The sequence below is a fragment of the Bos javanicus genome, chromosome X (genome assembly GCF_032452875.1).
Source record: "Bos javanicus breed banteng chromosome X, ARS-OSU_banteng_1.0, whole genome shotgun sequence".
Lineage (NCBI taxonomy): Eukaryota > Metazoa > Chordata > Mammalia > Artiodactyla > Bovidae > Bos > Bos javanicus.
This window is the reverse complement of record NC_083897.1, coordinates 68,297,085-68,320,638: the sequence shown is the minus strand read 5'-3', so window position 1 is coordinate 68,320,638 and position 23,554 is coordinate 68,297,085. Positions and strand designations below refer to the sequence as shown.

At 36.3% G+C, this 23,554-nt stretch overlaps 1 protein-coding gene across 3 annotated transcripts in view; it reads right to left on the bottom strand.

Annotated features, from left to right (window-relative positions):
• Positions 1 to 23,554, bottom strand: part of CHM (CHM Rab escort protein) — a 249,696-nt gene that overhangs the window by 109,790 nt on the left and 116,352 nt on the right. For all 3 annotated transcript variants that reach the window (XM_061409549.1, XM_061409551.1, XM_061409550.1), the window contains 2 exons: positions 21,440 to 21,560; positions 18,327 to 18,552 (listed from right to left, as the gene is read on the bottom strand). In XM_061409549.1, the coding sequence (XP_061265533.1) occupies positions 18,327 to 18,552; positions 21,440 to 21,560 (347 nt within the window). The remainder of the gene's footprint in view (positions 1 to 18,326; positions 18,553 to 21,439; positions 21,561 to 23,554) is intronic.

Sequence of the window (23,554 nt, the reverse complement as noted above, 5' to 3'; positions counted from 1 at the left end):
GAAAACTGTTTTGAAAACCACATACAAAAGATTCAGAAAATTAGGTATGTCACTGTTTTTTTTACCCTCTAGTATTTTACAGTTTATAAAAATTCTGTTCAAACAATAGTTCTCAAACTTCATAGAGACAAGCTTTCTTGTCTAGTTAATTTACTCCACAATGCTATTCTAATAAGGACAGCTCTCAATTGAAATTGTACATTTCAGTGGTTCCTAACATTTTTAAGTGGTGATACACTCCTTGAGACACTGACAGAAACTAGGAACCTCCTAAAAATGCAGCTATGCACATTACACACACAAAATTTGGCATGCAATTTCAGGTTGTTTACCCAAAAATTCCTGAAACCTAGGTGATTTATTCCAGGCACTTGGTGCCAGGTTAAGGACCCATGAATTTGAAGAACTCCTATTATTATACCCAGCCTTCCACTGCTGTCTATTTAAGCTAAGCTATGTATTTTTAAGATGATGGCTATAAGTTGTCTTATGTTATAATTCAAGATAGCCAAATTAAAAAAAATAATAACAGGATTGTTATTACTGGTATTCTTTAAATGTGTAGATTGAAAAAAGGGGAAAGAAAATACAATGTGATTATTGTTAACAGATGATGGGATTTAGTTAATTGTAATAATAAATAGTAATACTTCTGTTTCTGTTTTCCAAAAATTTTGTACATAAAATTACATTTCTTAAATAATAAAGACATAATTTCATGAAGTATGATGACACCAACAACAGGAAAATGATTAAATAAATTATGGCACTTAGGTCCATATACCAGAGAACTATTCAGACCCTTACATTTTAAGTATACATATACATACATGTTCATACATAGACATCTGGGAAGATATGCAACTAACTTAACAATGGTAGAATTCAAGGTAGGAAACAGGACTTCCATTTCTTTATAAAAGTGAGTGTGTGTGTGTGTTTTCTTTCTTTTTTTTTTTTTTCAGTATTTTCTTTTTTTCCCTAACTACTAAAAATGTTATATGTTACCCAAGAATTTGTTTTTCAGTGGATATCTAACATCTCCTGACAGGTACTTTGCTAAATGACCTACATGAATTACTCCACTGATCCAAGTGCCAAGAGATTTTGAACTGCTCTGTTCTTTAAAGAATTTTTACATAGTTCCAGATCATAGAATCAAAAATTGAGAAGTAAGATTTATTCTCCCTGCTTATCAACATTTAGCTAGAGTAGACTACTCCAAATTATATACTGAGTTGGACTAAATCAGTACTTCTCAAATAGGCATTATTTTGCCCTCAGGGACATTTGGCAACGTCTGGAGATATTTTCATCTGTCACAAGTAGGTAGGTGAAGGTGGTGGCATCCAGTGCATAGAAGCCAGAGATGCTGCTATATATCCTAAAATGCACAGGTCAGCTCTTACATCACAGCAAAAATTATCCTGTCAAAAAAGTCAACAGTCCTTTGATTAAGAAACTCTGGCCTAAACCAACAGCCTCTGGAATAATTACATATCTCACAGAAATGGACCATGTTCAATGACAGGGTAGGGTCAGACCACTAATGGTTCTTGGCACAGATTGAAGCCAAATCTTCTTGATCTTTCTAGATGGGTTAACAGAGCAGTCTGAGATTTCTGTAACTTCCTAAGTGTCATCTGTGTGCCTTGATTAAATTAATTTCACATCATATCTATTTAGGCTCCTTCAAATAATTTCTGGGTACTGATGACATTCATTCTTACATTGCACATTCTGGAACCTTATGAAATATATTTTCTTATTCTTTAACTGGTCCATGAGTGTGCATTTTCTTTTCTTTCCTCAACTACAGTAAACACTACTGACACTGCCATCAAAGTCTATGTCATATTCTTTTTCGTATATATCCACTACACCAAGGAGATTACTAAGCAGAGAACAGATGCTTAAAACTAGCTGTTGAATTAAATGGGAAGAAATTAAAATAATCAAGCTAACAACAAATGACACAGATGCTTCATCACAACTTCCTGTCACTTTAACTAAATCTTTCTTGTTGATTAGAATTAGGCACAGATAGCAATTCACCTAGTTGCCTCCTCTTCAGCAGTGTTCCCTAAACAAGCAGCATCAACATCTGGATATATGTTAGAATGCAAATTTCCAGGCCCCATTTCAGATCTGCAAGTCAGAAACTCTAGGTATGAGACACAGTAATCTTTTAAAATCTGACATTAAGTGAAAGCTTGAGAAACTCAGCTCTATGAGTCCTTTAACACGCAATCTTTGCAGCAATTCATATATACTAACTATTCACTCAACTTATCCATCAAATACTTAATGAATGACTAATACATACCAGGCATTGCACTGGGGCAATTCTGTATAACTTCCTAACATCAGAGTTTTAAAAAATTATTATTATGGTTTTGTAGGCACAAGTCTAGCCAGTTGATTACACTAGGGTCAGAAAACCTGCCACCTACTTCTGTAAATAAACTTTTTTTGAAACACAGCCATGTCCATTCTTTTACATATTATCTAAGACTGCAAACAGTTTCAACCAAAACCATATGGCTTGCAAAGGCTAAACTATTTACTATCTAACCCTTTACAGAAAAAGTTTGCTGACCCACTGGATTACAACACAAATCTGGCTCAGTGCCTAACTTGGTTTCATATTTGCCCTCGTGGCATTCTAAAACAGCCTCAATAGCAACAGCAGTGATAATTATCACAATCATAGTAAGAGTAATAACACCTAATACTTCCATAGTATTTACTAAGACTAGTTTAAGCACTTTCTACATACTAATTTATTTTAAACCTCAGAACTTATGAAGTAGATACTATCATTATTATCCCCATTGAAAAAAATGAAGAAATGGAAGCACAGAGAGGTTAAAGAACTTTCCCAATTATACACAGCTAGTAAATGGTGAAACCAGGATTTGGCCCCTTGGTCTGGCTCTAAAATGCAATCTCTGGTTCAGTGCACTAAACTTACCTCTCCTTAACACCACTAGAACACAGATATCTGCTTTCACCTACCCAAAGAGGTACCTGTAAATAACAGTTCCAATAGCAGTATTTTCCAAGTTTTCCTATATCTCTCTGGTCTTTAGAGCCAAGAAGCACCTTGGCTATTCACTATTTAGAGCCTCTTCTTTTTATAAGCTCTTAACGAATGATTATCTGATTAAAAAAAAAAAAAAAGCTACTTTTTTTTTCAAAACTCCAAACAATGGTTCTCAACCCTTGTTATTAAGGTCATGGATGCCTATGAAAATTCAATGAAATTATGCATATTTTATATTTTATAAAGATATACATATAATCTGCTATGTATAAATTCCAAAGTTAAGTGCACCTTAGGTTAAGAACCTTATCATATTTCAATGCAGTTCTATTCAGCTGCAGTGTTGCAAAACGAAAAATGTGTAGTGATCCATTATGAAAATATTTCTTACTTAACCATAGGATCTATATAATCAATGTTCAATTAATTAATCCATTTCAATTTAATTCACTCTGGCCATTTTTGAACATTTAATTTCAAATACTGAAGGCTTGATTCAATAATCAAGCTTTACACTAACACACACATACACACACTGCACTTGTCAAATATACAGTTAGACACAGGGCCAGATTTTGTACCTAGTTGAATCATGAAGTTCTACTTGTGACACTGTGGGAGGACATCAAGAGGATTTAGAGCATAAAACAGATCAATGCTAACTAGTCCCAAAAATGTGTAAAACACAATGGCTACCTGTCAGGAAGCATTTAACAGGAGGCTTCCTGTGTGCTCTTTTGGATCTGTCAGGAATCCTCTGTCCCTTATTAACTCCTGAATATTCAGGAATTAAGAGGAGTTGGCAAACGGCTCCCGGGGCTGAGGAATGCATGCATTTGCTTCCTTAGTTTTTCCATATGGTGATAAGTAACTATTTATGATCCTCTTCCTTTTTATGAACCATATGGTAAAAGTGATTATTTACAACCCTCTCTTTTTGATATAGATTGCCTTATGATAATTTGTAAGTCTGGACTTTTGATTTTTATCTTTGCTGAAAATAGCTATCTTGTAAGACAATATATATACCCACATTATGTTGAATAAAACACCTTTGCTCCACGAGACCTTGAGTCCCCATGTCTTTATTTCTCTCTCTCTCTCAGGTTAATTCTTTGAAGCGCAGAAGCCCGCTGAGCTCACTTTCTTACCTGGGCTTCTAAGACTTCTCGAGAAAGCACACTGTGCCTTCACCCCCTCGAGAGGGCACCCGGTGCCTATGTGAAGCAGTGCAAGCTCCGTGTCAAGAGCTTTATTGGTTTCCTGTGTAAACCAAAGAATATCAGTCTCTTTCTCTCTCTCTTTTACTTTCTTATCGTCAACTCCGGACAACCAGGTTCCAGTCCATTAAAGGACCTGAACAGCTACCAGGCTTATCTGCATTCAGTCATTTCAGTTCAGTTCAGTTCAGTCGCTCAGTCAGTTCAGTCGCTCAGTCGTGTCTGACTTTTTGCGACCCCATTAATCGTAGCACACCAGGCCTCCCTGTCCATCACCAACTCCCGGACTTCACTCAGACTCACGTCCATCGAGTCAGCGATGCCATCCAGCCATCTCATCCTCTGTCGTTCCCTTCTCCTACTGCCCCCAATCCCTCCCAGCATCAGTCTTTTCCAATGAGTCAACTCTTCGCATGAGGTGGCCAAAGTACTGGAGTTTCAGCTTTAGCATCATTCCTTCCAAAGAAATGCCAGGGCTGATCTCCTTCAGAATGGACTGGTTGGATCTCTTGCAGTCCAAGGGACTTTCAAAAGTTTTCTCCAACACCACAGTTCACAGGCATCAATTCTTTGGCGCTCAGTCTTCTTCACAGTCCAACTCTCACATCCATACATGACCACAGGAAAAACCATAGCCTTGACCAGACGAACCTTTGTTGGAAAAGTAATGTCTCTGCTTTTGAACATGCCATCTAGGTTGGTCATAACTTTCCTTCCAAGGAGTAAGCGTCTTAATTTCATGGCTGCTGTCACCATCTGCAGTGATCTTGGAGCCCAAAAGAATAAGGTCTGACACTGTTTCCACTGTTTCCCCATCTATTTCCCATGAAGTGATGGGATCGGATGCCATCATCTTCGTTTTCTGAATGTTGAGCTTTAAGCCAACTTTTTCACTCTCCTCTTCCACTTTGATCAAGAGGCTTTTGAGTTCCTCTTCACTTTCTGCCATAAGGGTGGTGTCATCTGCATATCTGAGGTTATTGATATTTCTCCCGGCAATCGTGATTCCAGCTTGTTCTTCTTCCAGCCCAGCGTTTCTCATGATATACTCTGCATATAAGTTAAATAAGCAGGGTGACAATATACAGCCTTGACGTACTCCTTTTCCTATTTGGAACCAGTCTGTTGTTCCATGTCCAGTTCTAACTGTTGCTTCCTGACTTGCATATAGGTTTTTCAAGAGGCAGGTCAGGTGGTCTGGTATTCCCATCTCTTTCAGAAATTTCCAGTTTATTGTGATCCACACAGTCAAAGGCTTTGGCATAGTCAATAAAGCAGAAATAGATGTTTTTCTAGAACTCTCTTGCTTTTTCCATGATCCGGCGGATGTTGGCAATTTGATCTATGGTTCTTCTGCCTTTTCTAAAACCAGCTTGAACATTTGGAAGTTCACAGTTCACGTATTGCTGAAGCCTGGCTTGGAGAATTTTGAGCAGTACTTTACTTGCGTGTGAGATAAGTGCAATTGTGTGGCAGTTTGAGCATTCTTTGGCATTGCGTTTCTTTGGGATTGGAGTGAAAACTGACCTTTTCCAGTCCTGTGGCCACTGCTGAGTTTTCCAAATTTGCTGGCATATTGAGTGCAGCACTTTCACAGCATTAGTATTATCAAATGCATGCATACAAGTTATAGGGGTGTGAGGGAGATCGATTTGTTCATGGTCTGTTTTTCCTTTATCAATTAGGTAAATTTGGGAAGTTGAAATAATTGCTTTATTCATCTAAACTGGTATTATCTATTGGTCATAGAATTAGAACATGTTTCTAGAACAATGTAAGAATAGCCCTTATTCTCTTCTGCCTTTTTTTGAAGGGGTAGTGATTATGCACTGACAGTGAGAGGAGAAATCATAGCAAATTACTACTTGTTAAACAATGAATACTTAAAAATCCCCCGAAATAACAATATTTGTATTAACTTTCTCTTTTTTTTTTTTTTCTCCAGAAAATGTTGTTTGAAGACACACTACATAAGAAGATAATTGTGAAGAATGAATATCAGGACATGTGGATTCTAGCCTCACCCTCTTTTTATGTTAACTTTCCTCATTTGTAAAATTAGACAACCAGTCAAAACAATTTAAAAGCATTCTTCCAACTTTAATTTTTTCTGTTCCATAACTAGCAGAATAGTAGGGAGAATTTTACAAGAAGATGGATTAAGGAGAATGCTGTTGAGGAGGAAGAAATATACTGTTAAAGAACCTAGATCCATAACCTAGTCCACACTTCGGTGAAGGGGAAAGAACATTGGAAGCAGACACTAAAAAGCACCTGAAACGTTGCTCTTTCTGACAACATGCAGTTTAAGTCATAAACTCATAAAATTTTCCATCAGTATAATCTTTGGTCAATTTTAAGTCTTCTCTTAGTTTTCAAATATGTTTACCCAGTTTAGCAAACATCTCTTAGATTTCTGAAAATTCTCTGAATAAAAAAAAAATTGGTTATTACAGAATAAAATAAGCAGGTTACTTTGGTCTGAAAGACGTTTTGTACTAGGAGTTCTCCAAATGGAACAATACAATATTCAGTAAAGCATATATTTTGATCTTTGACTTTAGACTAAAGAAGATATTTTCTTAAAGCAGAAGAAAAAGACAAAGCAATATAAAATGTCTTACATTGTATATTAAAAAACAAATTCCATGTTTATAACAAAATCATGGTAGTATCTATGTGGCTTATTTGGGGCATCATTCTTTCTGCCATTACTGAATGAATGTATCAAATGGGAGATTTCCTTTCCTGTCATTCTGTGCTATTCCTATAATCTTGAGCAAGTTACTTATGTTTTGGACCTTTGGTGTTCTGTCATTCTCTTTTTATTTAAAAAAAGCTATAAGTTAATCAAGGTGTGCTGAAAATTTCCTGAGGTAGATGGCACATCTATTCAATTTTCCACATACAATATTCAGGAAAATGCCATTTGAAGGTAAGTACGCGATACCAAGTGGTGATTTCACACACACACACACACACACACACACACACACACACACAATTTACATTACATGTTAAATGTAAAATGGACTCATTCTTTATGTTTTAACAATCTCACTACATTAAAGCAGAAAAAGAAATAAAAAATAAAATCTAGGCTGAAACCTGAAGAACCAAAGGCTGAATTATCCGGTAAACTATCAGTTAAATACTCTCTCTTCACAAAAAACAAGTAACAATCTCTAGGCAGTCTAGGTTTATTTATAAAAAAAAAATTTTAAATGTAGTTTTTTAGGTCCCATAGATACTGCTTTATTTCATACATTATAAAAACATGACACAGTATATGAAACCTATTCAGAGCTAGAAAGTAGTTCTAAAGGCTACTATGCTACCAACCACACAGATAGCAGAAATAAATTACTTGATTAGGGCTTAAAAAGGACTTCTGTCTGGAAGATAAAGCGTGTGAGAGTTTAAAAACCTGTATACTACATACATATCCTGCCCAATGTTCCAAAAAAAAGTTATCAACCAACTAATACAATAGGGGAAATTCTATGGCTTGCTAGACTGGAAAAATATATAGGTTTCAATGACTTTTCTTCTAGTATGGTCCAATTTATGTATCTTGACACATTAATGGGTAGTAGGTAGTATAATAAATAAGCTTCATTTTCTTTGGTGGAAAAAAAAAAAAAACTACAGATTTAAATTGATAAAAACCTCAAAGGGCGTTTATTCATGGAAGTTATCTCTAGTAGTTAAAATGTTATATGTTTATGCAGGATACATTCAAAATGCAAAGATATGACTTACAAAAGTCTTTGAATCGTTCACATAAATATGCATGTATGTCATTTATAACAGTAGCCTTGATGAGAATACACTGTAACTGGCTGTGAGAAATGCTTAAGAGGGTTATATTAAAACAGAATACAGAATGGTGGTTAGAAATCACAGAACAGGTGACACCTAATTCTGATAACCTAGTGATAAAAAGTGCTGACTATGATGTATAGATGGTGATAGTGTTAGTACAGAACAATATTTATATGAAATTATAAAGCATTATGCAAGGAATCAAATATAAGATTAAAAGTTAATATCCTTAGGCCAAGTAAATGCATTTTTTAAATTTATAACCACACAGATTCATATATATAATATGTAAGAACTCAGAGTTGCCTTGATTACCACAGTATCACCCAAAAGTTTAATATACTACTTCAAACATAAGTCTTTTTTTGTTGTCGTTAATATCATATACATTTAATTATATCATTCTTTGCAAAATGAATTCACTTCAAATTGGAGAGAGTGAGATATAATTTTTATAACAAACATTAAATATGAACCACATACAAAATTCTGAGCTAGGCTCTGCAGAGGATAAAAAGATACAGAGGGCTGAAAAATATATATATTGAGAAGATTACAATCATCTTTGGGAAAAAATGTTTTGTCTAAAAAAATTCAACATGTAAGAATCTCATTCAAATTTTTTATCAGTACAGGACAAACAAATGAAACTTTAAATGTCTTTTCTCTTAAAAACAACAAGTAAACAAAAACTACATAAAGATTTACAAATGTATAAATTAGGAAATGAAATATAGGGCTTCTGTGATAAAATAAGAATGAGGTTAAATATTCTATTTTCATAAAGTGTTGCTAAGGAAGCCAGTGAGCTTCCACTCACTCCCCAGTGATCTGTTCATTCTGTCCCTATTCCTTTTCCTAAAGCTGTGTAGGAGTAAGTGGCAAGTGGGAACACAAGAGAAAGTATTGTGTCTCCTTTTGAATTAGGCAATGCCATAGGAAGAAGAAAAGAATGACTAAGAAATCCACGTGTGTCCGTCCTTAGTAGCTCAGTCGTGTCTGACTTCTTGTGATCCCATGGACTATAGACTGCCAGGCTATTCTATCCATGGGGATTCTCCAGGCAAGAATACTGGAGTAAGTTGCCATGCCCTCCTTGAGGGGATCTTCCCAACCCAGGGATCAAACCCAGGTCTCCCACATTGCAGGTGGATTCTTTATCATCTGAACCAGGGAAGACCAAGAATACTGGAGTGAATAGCCTATCCCTTCTCCAGAGGATCTTCCTGACCCAGGAATAGAACAGGGGTCTCTTGCATAGCAGGTGGATTCTTTACCAACTGAGCTAGAAGGGAAGCCCAAGAAACCCACAGAACTCACCTATTAGTTTTAACTGATAGAAGTCTGGTCCTGGGGGACATGACACTCCCTGTTCATCCCTACTTTGGCAAGCAACTGGAGAAGGAAGAACTTGTCTAGAAATACAAAGACCTATCTTTCAGAATGAAGTTACTTTCAAATTCATAACCTTCTTACCATAAACAAAATCACACAGTTAAGAAATGCAGATTTGAGAATACCTACTTCCAGTAGTATATTCAACTAGATACTGTGAAGGGCCCCTATTACTAACAAAAAACTATTTCTTACATTAAAAATAATTTTTATTGCATTGCTGAGAGTGAAGGAAATAAGAGAAATATCCAGAGGAAAATCCCAACCCCAAACATACATAGGCAGAGTACAAATCTTGAGCTGAACACAAAGTTTTAAGCAACAAACACTGCAATTAAAAAAAAAAATGTCACATTGTCTGTATCAGCATGAGAGCTCTATCTGCAGTTCCTTTATTAAGCAAAGACCCCTTGAAGGGAGTCAGCATGGTCTCAAGTCTTACTGCCTTCTGGCTGAAGCAAAAGACAAATAATCCTTGAAGGAAAGTGTCCTTAATTTGGGCCCCCAGATTTCCACAGATTAAAATGAATCAAAAAAAAATAATAAAAAAAAATGAATCAAATACAAATTCTCAATCAAAAATAAGCATGACAAAAGGAAATGAATCATTAATATAAATCAACAGAAACAACACATGGCAGAATATAAAATATCTGTATATGAAAGAAATGAACAAGCAAAAGAGAATACCAAACAATGACAAGGAAGACTTCATGGGGGAGAAGCAGAACTTCTAAAAATGAAGGGAAAAAATACTGAAGTAAAAAAAAAAGAATTAAGACATTTCTGCAAAGAAGACATACAGATGGCTAACAAACACATGAAAAGATGCTCAACATCACTCATTATCAGAGAAATGCAAATCAAAACCACTATGAGGTACCATTTCACACCAGTCAGAATGGCTGCAATCCAAAAGTCTACAAATAATAAACGCTGAAGAGGGTGTGGAGAAAAGGGAACCCTCTTACACTATTGGTGGGAATGCAAACTAGTACAGCCACTATGGAGAACAGTGTGGAGATTCCTTAAAAAACTGGAAATAGAACTACCTTATGATCCAGCAATCCCACTGCTGGGCATACACACTGAGGAAACCAGAAGGGAAAGAGACACGTGTACCCCAATGTTCATCGCAACACTGTTTATAATAGCCAGGACATGGAAGCAACCTAGATGTCCATCAGCAGATGAATGGATAAAGAAAGCTGTGGTACATATACACAATGGAGTATTACTCAGCCATTAAAAAGAATACATTTGAATCAGTTCTAATGAGGTGGATGAAACTGGAGCCTATTATACAGAGTGAAGTAAGCCAGAAGGAAAAACACCAATACAGTATACTAATGCATATATATGGAATTTAGAAAGATGGTAACGATAACCCTGTATACGAGACAGCAAAAGAGACACTGACGTATAGAACAGTCTTATGGACTCTGTGGGAGAGGGAGAGAGTGGGAAGATTTGGGAGAATGGCATTGAAACATGTAAAATATCATGTATGAAACGAGATGCCAGTCCAGGTTCAATGCACAGTTTTTAAAAAATAAAAAAATAAAATGAGACAAAAAAAAAAATTGCAGATTAGTTACAAGTGAAGAGAACTAATAATTTGGAAAATAGACCTATATAAGGTACTAAGAATGTAGCAGGAAGGATAAGGAAATAGAAAACATGAAAAAGAAATTAAACAATATGGAAGGGATAATGTTAGGTTTTAAAACATATCTATTTGTGGTTCCAAAAAGGTGAAAATGGAAACAGGGGACAAAAACAAATTTGCAAGATACTGACTGATAGTTTTCTACAATAATAAATGACAATTCACAGACAGAGGAAATAAATACAGTTATTTGAGCCATGTGGAATTATAGGTTAAAAAGTTTTAATACTGTTAATTTCATATGGTTTGACCTAAGAGAAAATAGATAACATTTATAAAGAAATGACAATTAAGCAACATAAAACTTCTTAATGGCAAAAAAGGAAATCAAATTTTAAAGTACTGAGAGCCAACCTAGAACTCTTTAGCTAATAAATATCCACTCAAGACAAAAAGGGGAAAAAAAAGTTGTTTTCATGTACACACAAACTAGAAAGCATTAACTACTCAGAGCATAAACTAGAAGAATTTTTTAAATTATATACTTCAGAATAAAGGAACACACTCCTGTTAATCGCATTTACCCTGCTTGATAAAAGACAGATTGTCAGATGGAATTAAAAAAAAAATTTAATAGTCTCCTATTAAGAGCTCTAAATTTAGTTGAAAAATGAAGGGATGGAGAAAGATATAATAGGCAAATACTAAAAACTTGGAGTAGTTACTTGATATTAGACAAAATATACTTTAATGGAAAATGTACTATTAGGGATGGAGAAACCAGACTATGCAAAATATTAAATTCATCAGAAATATTAAACTGGAAACATATATGATCTTAATAAATTGACTCAAAATAAATATAAAATAAAAACTGATAGAATTACAGGGAGAAATTGACAAATGAAAAATCATAATGGGAGATTTCAAAACATTTCACTTTATTATTGACAGATCAAAGATAAACACTTCAATAAAGTAATGTTTGAAAATTACAACTCAAAGCCTTACTTGTCAGACTTAAAAACCAATAATTAGACAACCCTATAAGCAGAATTGGAGAAGGCGATGGCACCCCACTCCAGTGTTCTTGCCTGGAGAATCCCAGGGATGGCGGAGCCTGGTGGGCTGCCATCTTATAGGATTGCACAGAGTCAGACACAACTGAAGTGACTTAGCAAATAAGCAGAATATATTAAGAAGAGGTGGCAAGAAAGAATACACAGAAAAACTGTACAAAAAGATCTTCATGACACAGAAAATCATGATGGTGTGATCACTCACCTAGAGCTAGACATCCTGGAATGTGAAGTCAAGTGGGCCTTAGAAAGCATCACTACGAACAAAGCTGGTGGAGGTTATGGAATTCCAGTTGAGTTATGTCAAATCCTGAAAGATGATGCTGTGAAAGTGCTACACTCAATACGCCAGCAAATTTGGAAAACTCAGCAGTGGCCACAGGACTGGAAAAGGTCAGTTTTCATTCCAATCCCAAAGAAAGGCAATGCCAAAGAATGCTCAAACTACCACACAATTGCACTCATCTCACACGCTACTAAAGTAATGCTTAAAATTCTCCAAGCCAGGCTTCAGCAATACACGAACCATGAACTTCCAGATGTTCAAGCTGGTTTTAGAAAAGGAAGAGGAACCAGAGATCAAATTGCCAACATCTGCTGGGTCATCGAAAAAGCAAGAGAGTTCCAGAAAAACATCTATTTCAGCTTTATTGACTATGCCAAAGCCTTTGACTATGTGGATCACAAAAACTGGAAAATTCTTCAAGAGATGGGAATACTTGACCACCTGACCTGCTTTTTGAGAAACCTGTATGCAGGTCAGGAAGCAACAGTTAGAAATGGACATGGAACAACACACTGGTTCCAAATAGGAAAAGGAGGATGTTGAGGCTGTATATTGTCATTCTGCTTATTTAACTTATATGCAGAGTATATCATGAGAAACGCTGGGCTGGAAGAAGCACAAGATGGAATCAAGACTGCCGGGAGAAATAACAATAACCTCAGATATGCAGATGACATCACCTTTATGGCAGAAAATGAAGAGGAACTAAAAAGCCTCTTGATGGAAGTGCAAAAGGAGAGTGAAAACATTGGCTTAAAGCTCAACATTCAGAAAACGAAGATCATGGCATCTGGTCCCATCACTTCATGGGAAATAGATGGGGAAACAGTGTTAGACTTTATTTTTGGGGGCTCCAATATCACTGCAGATGGTGATTGCAGCTAAGAAATTAAAAGATGCTTAATCCTTGGTAGGAAAGTTATGACCAACCTAGATAGCATATTAAAAAGCAGAGACATTACTTTGCCAACAAAGGTCCGTCAAGTCAAGGCTATGGTTTTTCCAGTGATCATGTACGGATGTGAGAGTTGGACTGTGAAGAAAGCTGAGCACCGAAGAATTGATGCTTTTGAACTGTGGTGTTGGAGAAGACTCTTGAGAGTCCCTTGGACTGTAAGGAGATCCAACCAGTCCATTCTGAAGGAGATCAGTCCTGGTTGTTCTTTGGAAGGACTGATACTAAAGCTGAAACTCCAATACTTTGGCCACCTCATGCGAACAGTTGACTCACTGGAAAAGCTTCTAATGCTGGGAGGGATTGGGGGCAGGAGGAGAAGGGGACGACAGAGGATGAGATGGCCGGATGGCATCACTGACTCGATGGATGTGAGTCTGAGTGAACTCCAAGTGTTGGTGATGGACAGGGAGGCCTGGCATGCTGTGGTTCATAGCGTCGCAAAGAGTCGGACACAAGTGAGCAACTGAACTGAACTAAATACCCCACTCACACCTATGGATAGATCAACCAAACAGAAAATTAACAAGGAAACAGAAACTTTAAATGATAAAATGGACCACTTAGACCTATATATATAACATTAATATATATTACATAACATATAATATATTAATATAAAACACATATTAATAAATACACACACACACACAGGGTATTTCACCCCCAAAATATGAATCTCACTTTTTTCTCAAGTGCACATGGGACATTCTCCAGGATAGATCACATCCTGGACCATAAATCAAGCATTGGTAAATTTGAAAATATGGAAATTATTTCAAGCATCTTTTCTGATCACAGTGCAGTAAGGTTAGACATCAACTACAGGAGAAAATACGGCTAAAAATAAAAACATATGGAGGATAAACAACAAGCTTCTGAATAACCAACAGATCACAAAAGAAATCAAAATGAAAATCACAATATACATAGAAACAAATGAAAATGAAAACACAACAATCCAAAATCCTAATGGATTCAGTAAAAGCAGTGCTAAGAGGGGTGTTCATAGCTATACATGCCTACCTCAAGACAGAAGAGAAACATCAAATAATAACACTAAAGGCCAACATCACTGATAAACATAGATGCAAAAATCTTCAACAAAATTCTAGCCTACAGAACCAAAGACCATATTAAAAAGATCATATATCATGATCAAGTGGGCTTTATTCCAAGGATGCAAGGATTCATCAGTATTCACAAATCAATCAATCTGTTACACCATATTAATAAATTGAAAGATACAAACCATATGATAAATTGAACAGATGCAGACAAAGCCTTTAACAAAACTGAACACCCATTTATGATGAAAAATCTCCAGAAAGCAGGCTTAGAAGGCACATACCTTAACATAATAAAAGCCATATATGACAAACCAATAGCAAACATTATTCTCAATGGGGAAAAACTGAAAGTATTTCCTCTAAAACCAGGAACAAGACAAGGGTTCCCATTCTAACTACTACTATTCAACAGAGTTTTGGAAGTCTGAGTCAGAGAAATCAGAGAAGGAAAAGAAATAAAGGAATTCAGAATGGAAAAGAAGAAGAAAAACTCTCACTGTTTGCAGATGACATCATCTTCTACATAGAAAACTCTAAAGAAACAACCAGAAAATTTACTAGACCTAATCAATGAATATAGTAAAGTTGCAGGATGTAAAATTAACACAGAGAAATCCCTTGCATTCCTCTACAATAATAATGAGAAAAGAGAAAGAGAAATTAAGGAAACAGTCCCATTCACCATTGCAAGAAAAAGAATGAAATATTTAAGAATAAATTTAACTAAAAAAAAAAAAAAAAGACCTGTATATACAGAACTATAAAACACAGATGAAAGAAATCAAATATGACACAAATATATGGAGCAATATACCATGCTTGTGCATTGGAAGAATGAATATAGTGAAAATGAGTATACTGCCCAAAGCTATCTATAGATTTAACACAATCCCTATCCAGCTACCAACAATATTTTTCACCGAACTACAACAAACAATTTCACAATGTGTATGGAAACACAAAAACCCTCAAATAGCCAAAGCAATCTTGAGAAATAAGAATGGAACTGGAGCAATCAACCTGCCTGACTTCAGACTATAATACAAAGCTACAGTCATCAAGCCAGTATGGTACTGGCACAAAGAAAGACATATAGATCAATGGAACAAAATAGAAAGCCCAGAGATAAATCTACATCCCTATGGACACCTTATCTTTAACAAAGGAGGCAAGAATATACAATGGGGAAAAGACAATCTCTTTAATAAGTGATGCTAGGAAAACTGGACAACCACTTGTAAAAGAATGCCACTAAAACACTTTCTAAAACTATACAGAAAAATAAACTCAAAATGGATTAAAGATTTAAATATAAGACCAGAACTATAAAACGCTTAGAGGAAAACATAGGCAAACCACGCTCCGACACAAATCACAGCAAGATACTCTATGACCTACCTCCCAGAGTAATGGAAATAAAAACAAAAATAAACAAATGGGACTTAATTAAATGCAAATGCTTTGCACAGTGAAGGAAACTATGAGCAAGGTGAAAAGGTATCCTTCAGAATGGGAGAAAATAATAGCAAATAAAACAACTAACAAAGAATAAATCTCCAAAGTATACAAGCAGTTCCTGCAGCTCAATACCAGAAAAATAAATGACCCAATCAAAAAGTGGGCCAAAGAACTAAGTAAACATTTGTCCGAAGAAGACATACACATGGCTAATAATCACATGAAAATATGCTCAACATCACTCATAATCAGAGAAATGGAAATCAAAACCAAAATGTGGTACCTACCATCTTATGCCAGTCAGAATGACTACCATCAAAAAGTATACAAACAATAAATGCTGGAGAAAAAAAGGAACCCTCTTACACAGTTGCTGGGAATGCAAACTAATACAACCATTATGGAGAACAGGGTGGAGATTCCTTAAAAAACTGGAAATAGAACTGCCATATGATCCAGTAATGCCATTGCTGGGCATACACACCAAGTAAATCAGAATTAAAAGAGACACACTGTACCCCAATGTTCATTGCAGCACTATTTACAATAGCTAGGACATAGAAGCAACCTAGATGTCCATCAGCAGACTAATGGATAAGGAAGTAGTGGTACATACACACAATGGTATACTACTCAGCTATAAAATAAGGAATGCATTTGAGTCAATTCTAATGAGGTGTATGTAACTGGAGCCTATTATACAAAGTGAAGTGAGAAAGAGAAACACCAATATAGTATATTAATGCATATATATGGAATTTAGAAAGACGGTAATGACGACCCTATATGCAATACAGCAAAAGAGACATACATGCCAGAACAGACTTCTGAAAGCTGGTCAATGACCTGCAAAAGAATCAAACTAGAACACTTTCTAACACCATACACAAAATACAACTCAAAATGGGTTAAAGATCTAAATGTAAGACCAGAAACTATAAAACTCCTAGAGGAAAACATGGGCAAAACACTCTGACATAAATCACAGCAGGATCCTCTATGACCCACCTCCCAGAATAAAGGAAATAAAAGCAAAAATAAACAAATGGGACCTAATTAAACTTAAAAGCTTATGTACAACGAAGGAAACTCTAAGCAAGGTGCAAGGACAGCCTTCAGAATGGGAGAACGTAACAGCAAAGGAAGCACCTGACAAAGAATTAATCTCAAAAATATACAAGCAGCTCCTGCAGCTCAACTCCAGAAAAATAACCCAATCAAAAATTGGGCCAAAGATCTAAACAGACATTTCTCCAAAGAAGACATACAGATGGCTAACAAACACGTGAAAAGATGTTCAACGTAACTTATCAGCGAAATGCAAATCAAAACCACAATGAGGTACAATCTCATGCCGGTCAGAATGGCTGCTATCAAAAAGTCTATAAACAATAAATGCTAGAGAGGGTGTGGAGAAAAGGGAACCGTTTTACACTGTTGGTGGGAATGCAAACTAGTACATCCACTATGGAGAAGTGTGGAGATTCCTTAAAAAACTGGAAATAGAACTGCCATACGACCCAGCAATCCCAGTGCTGGGCATACAAACCAAGGAAACCAGAATTGAAAGAGACACATGAACTCCAATATTCATCGCAGCACTGTTTACAATAGTCAGGACATCTAAGCAACCTAGGTGGTCATCAGCAGACGAATGGATAAGAAAGCTGTGGTACATATACACAATGGAATATTACTCAGCTATTAAATATAATGCATTTGACTCAGTTCTAATGAGATGGATTAAACTGGATTCTATTATATAAACTGAAGTTAAAGAAAAACACCAATAGAGTATATTAACACATATATATGGAATTTAGAGTGATTATAATGATGATCCTATGTGCCAGACAGCAAAGGCGACACAGATGTAAAGAACAGAGTTTTGGACTCTGTGGCAGAAGGCGAGGCTGGGATGATTTGAGAGAATAGCCCTGAAACATATATATTACCCTATGTGAAATAGATCGCCAGTCAAGGTTTGATGCATGAGACAGGGTGCTTGGGGCTGGTGTACTGGGATGACCCTGAGGGATGGGATGGGGAGGGAGGTGGGAAGGGGATTCAGGATGGGGAACACATGTACATCCATGGCTGATTCATGTCAATGTATGGCAAAAACTACTACAGTATTGTAAAGTAATCATCCTCCAATTAAAATAAATAAATTAATTAAAAAAAAAAAAAAAGATGAACATGAACTCATTAGGCTTCAGCCTAAGAATTAGCAAGGGCAGAAGAGGGGAGGGGTGAGATGAATAACAAATAGTATGTCTGTATATACTAAATCTTGACTAAATTTCATTTTCGTCTTTCTAATTTTCATCTGTTATTCAAGTATCATTTTAAGAAGAGATAAAAAAACCAATGCCCATCTTACCTGCAGAAACACTGAGGGAGTTCTCCTTGACCATATAAAGGAAATAAAAATGGAGTGTTGCCATATCGCCCAAGAGAGTGAAGAAAGTTCTTAGTAGCTTTGAGACCATCTATGGTACTGCTGCCTGTCTCTGATGTCATTGCCATTGAGTGCAGAACAAAATATTGGAGGTTGGGGGTTAATTTTTGAGTTTTTAAATATTCAGAAAATGTAATTTCCTCATAGGCTATGAAAAGAAAGAGGAAAATTTATTAGTTAAAATCAGAACCAAACTTCCATTTAAAACTACTGTACAAAAATTAGATCAAGTTTGCTTAAAACACTTAGCAAACGACACAGTTGGTGGTAGTATTACTACATTTTGGACTGAGACCGTTGATTTTAGAGGGAAAAAAACTAGGAACAATGGCACTATCCTAACTGGATTGATGACACAATTTTTAAGTTTTAAATGATGATTCTGTGTTTAGTATTTTATTGATTCAAAAAATTAGAAAAGCATTAAAGAATTAATTAACCATCACAACAGCTTTCCATGGTTGGCAATAATCTTACTTTACTATCAACTACAGACCAATGTCAATGATTACATTTTGAAATATTAAATATAACTAATGGTAAGTTTTTTGTGAAAACAATGATATTGTAGCACTTGATTTTTTTGAATTACTATTCCTTCCTAAAACTTGGAACAATGAACTATGACTAAAAAAGTAAAGAAACTAATTTCTGTATGGCTAGTGGTATGAATCCCACTGCCTTATAATCTCATCTCAAAATATAAGGATCCCCTAAATACTATTTCTTTAAACCAATAACAGAAAAAAATGTAACTGGACTGTTAGTGGAAGAGAAAAACTTTTTAGATGAATATAAACAAATAAAAATTATAAAAATTTACAGAAAATATAAGTTTAAGCTACTATGGAAAAAAAAATCTGGCAGTAATAAATGGACTTGAAACTTTAAGAACAAGAGACTTTCAATATTCCATATAATAAAAAAAAAATGCTGTATTTCTCAATTTTCTAAGGGAATTGTCAGTATATCCCTATTTTGGATAACTTTTGCAGTTCAATGAACATTTAAGTGCAAAACTCTTGATACTAAAGTGGTGTATTCAACTTTCAACAAACTTTGAAGTAAGCAACCAGTCAAAATAAGTAATTCAATACTCTAAGCAAAAGTGATCCTTGAGAAATGAATATACAAATCTCTAAATGACAGACAATAGATGAGGGTAAGAGAGACAGATAATAGATGAGGGTAAGAGAGAGTAACATATATGTACCACTACATGTAAAATAGATAAACAACAAGGATATACTGTATAACACATGGAAATATATGCAATACCTTTCAATAATCAAAAATGGAAAAAAATCTGAAAAAGTATATATGTGTGTGTGTGTGTGTGTGTATAAAAACCTGAATCACTTTGCTGTACACCTGAAACTAACACAACATTGTAAATTAACTATACTGTTATTTTTTCAGTTCAGTTCAGTTGCTCAGTCGTGTCCGACTCTTTGCGACACCATGAATTGCAGCACGCCAGGCCTCCCTGTCCATCACCAACTCCCGGAGTTCACCCAAATTCACGTCAGTCGAGTCAGTGATGCATCCATCCATCTCATCCTCTGGCGTCCCCTTCTCCTTCTGCTCCCAATCCCTCCCCAAATCAAGGTCTTTTTCAATGAGTCAACTCTTCACATGAGGTGGCCAAAGTACTGGAGTTTCAGATTTAGCATCATTCCTTTCAAAGAATACCCAGGGATGATCTCCTTCAGAATGGACTGGTTGGATATCCTTGCAGTCCAAGGGACTCTCAAGAGTCTTCTCCAACACCACAGTTCAAAAGCATCAATTCTTCAGTGCTCAGCTTTCTTCAGTCCAACTCTCACATCCATCCTTGACTACTGGAAAAACCATAGCCTTGACTAGATGGACCTTGGTTGGGAAAGTAATGTCTCTGCTTTTGAATATGCTACCTAGGTTAGTCATAACTTTCCTTCCAAGGAGTAAGCATCTTTTAATTTCATGGCTGCAATCACCATCTGCATTGATTTTGGAGCCCCCAAAAATAAAGTCTAACACTGTTTGCCCATGTATTTCCCATGAAGTGATGGGACCAGATGCCATGATCTTCATTTCCTGAATGTTGAGCTTTAGCCCAATTTTTTCACTCTCCTCTTGCACTTTCATCAAGAGGCTTTTTAGTTCCTCTTCACTTTCTGCCATAAGGGTGGTGTCATCTGCATATCTGAGGTTATTGATATTTCTCCCAGCAATCTTCATTCCAGCTTGTGCTTCTTCCAGCCTAGCGTTTCTCATGATATACTCTGCATATAAGTTAAATAAGCAGGGTGACACTATACAGCCTTGACATACTCCTTTTCCTATTTAAGACCAGTCTGTTGTTCCATGTCCATTTCTAACTGTTGCTTCCTGACCTGCAAATAGGTTTCTCAAGAGGCAGGTCAGGTGGTCTGGTATTCCCATCTCTTTCAGAAATTTTCACAGTTTATTGTGATCCACACAGTCAAAGGCTATGGCATAGTCAATAAAGCAGAAATAGATGCTTTTCTGGAACTCTCTTGCTTTTTTGATGATCCAGCAGATGTTGGCAATTTGATCTCTGGTTACTCTGCCTTTTCTAAAACTAGCTTGAACATTTGGAAGCTCACGGTTCACATACTGCTGAAGCCTGGCTTAGAGAACTTCTATTTTTAAAAATGATTAAAAAAACTGGGTAATGAAAAAGGAATATTATCTATGAAGAATCAGTTGATAACAATCTTTAATTAGCAAGAATAAAAACTAACATCTATCATAAACTGCTATTATGATGAAAATGTCCCATAGTTGCATAGTACCCATAGTAGCCACTAGCCATGGGTGGCCAGTGAACACTTGAATGTGTGCATACTATAGCTAAATTTTAATTTTAATTAATTTAAATAGGTACTTGTTGCTAGAGGCTAATCTAGTGGATCATGCAAAATAAAAATATTTTAAAGCCATAGCAAGTGGCTCACTAAATCAGAGAAAGCATATGAAAATAATTCAAATCTCAAAAAATGTGACAACACAAATTTAATGAAAAACAATACCTTTATATTCATCAGGATGTTCCTCATACTCCATACAAAATGTGAGAAACTTCATTAGCATTCGCTTTTCTACCATAGTAAGTTGTTTGCTATTAAAGACATCTGCTCTGGAGCAAGGAACCTAAATATATATGATTTTAAAGTTAAGAAACTGCTTCCTACTGATACAAGTATTCCAAATGACATTTTTTTTTTCCTTTTAAGTATAACAAGATTATTATTTCCTTTCTAGTCAGGCTGTTTCATGTAAACTTCCACCAGTTCTACTGGCATCTCTGTTGACTTCAGAGTTAATTAACTTGTGACTTCCCATACTTAATTCTTCCAGGTTGCTCCCTGTGCTATTAAAAGGCCACCAGCATGTCACCCCTAACTGGGAAGAAATGACAGCTCAAATCTAGCAATGTTGTCTGAAATTAACACTTTCTCAACATGAGCATCAAGCTACAGAATAAACCATGAGAAAATTAACATTAGACATTTTAATTGGCAATCTCTTACTATTTACATTTGTTAAAAATAATCAGTTCAGTTCAGTTCAATTGCTAAGACGAATCCGACTCTTTGCGACCCAATGAGCCACAACACACCAGGACTCCCTGTCAATCACGAACTCCCAGAGTCCACCCAAACCCATGTCCATCGAGTCGGTGATACCATCCAACTATCTCATCCTCTGTCGTTCCCTTCTCCTCCTGCCCTCAATCTTTCCCAGCATCAGGGTCTTTTCAAATGAGTCAGCTCTTCGCATCAGGTGGCCAAAGTACTGGACTTTCACCATCAGCATCAGTCCTTTCAATGAACATACAGGACTGATCTCCTTTAGGATGGACTGGTTGGATCTCCTTGCAGTCCAAGGGACTCTCAAGAGTCTTCTCCAACACCACAGTTCAAAAGTATCAATTCTTGGGCACTGAGCTTTCTTTATAGTCCAACTCTCACATCCATACATGACCACTGGAAAAACCATAGCCTTGACTAGATAGACCTTTGTTGACAAAGCAATGTCTCTGCTTTTCCATATGCTGTCTAGGTTAGTCATAGCTTTCCTTCCAAGGAGGAAGCATCTTAATTTCATGGCTGCAATCACCATCTGCAATGATTTTGGAGCCCAAGAAAATAAAGTCAGCCACTGTTTCCCCATCTATTTGCCATGGAATGATGGAACCGGATGCCATGATCTTTGTTTTCTGAATGTTGAGCTTTAAGCCAACATTTTCACTCTCATCTTGCACTTTCATCAAGAGGCTCTTTCATTCTTCTTCACTTTCTGCCATAAGGGTGGTGTCATCTGCATATCTGAGGTTATTGATATTTCTCCCGGCAACCTTGATTTCAGCTTGTGCTTCCTCTAGGTCAGCGTTTCTCATGATATACTCTGCATTCTGTACTCTGCATATAAGTTAAATAAGCAGGGTAACAATACACAGCCCTGAGGTACTCCTTTTCCTATTTGGAACCAGGCTGTTTTTCCATATCCAGTTCTAACTGTTCCTTCCTGACCTGCATATAGGTTTCTCAAGAGGCAGGTCAGGTGGTCTGGTATTCCCATCTCTTGAAGAATGTTCCACAGTTTATTGGGATCCACACAATCAAAGGCTTTGGCATAGTCAATAAACTAGAAATAGATGTTTTTCTGGAGCTCTCTTGCTTTTTTGATGATCCAGCAGATGTTGGCAATTTGATCTCTGATTCCTCTGCCTTTTCTAAAACCAGCTTGGACATCTTAAAGTTCACGGCTCACATGTTGCTAAAGCCTGGCTTGGAGAATTTTAAGCATTACTTTACTAGTGTGTGAGATGAGTGCAAGTGTGTGTTTGTGCATTCTTTGGGATTGCCTTTCTTTGGAATTGGAATGAAAACTGACGTTTTCCAGTCCTGTGGCCACTGCTGAGTTTTCCAAATTTGCTGGCATATTGAGTGCAGCCCTTTCATAGCATCATCTTCCAGGATTTGAAATAGCTCAACTGGAATTCCATCACCTCCACTAGCTTTGTTCATAGAGATGCTTCCTAAGGTCCACTTGACTTCACATTCTAGGATGTCTAGCTCTAGGTGAGTGATAACACCATCGTGATTATCTGGTTCATGAAGATCTTTTTGTACAGTTCTTCT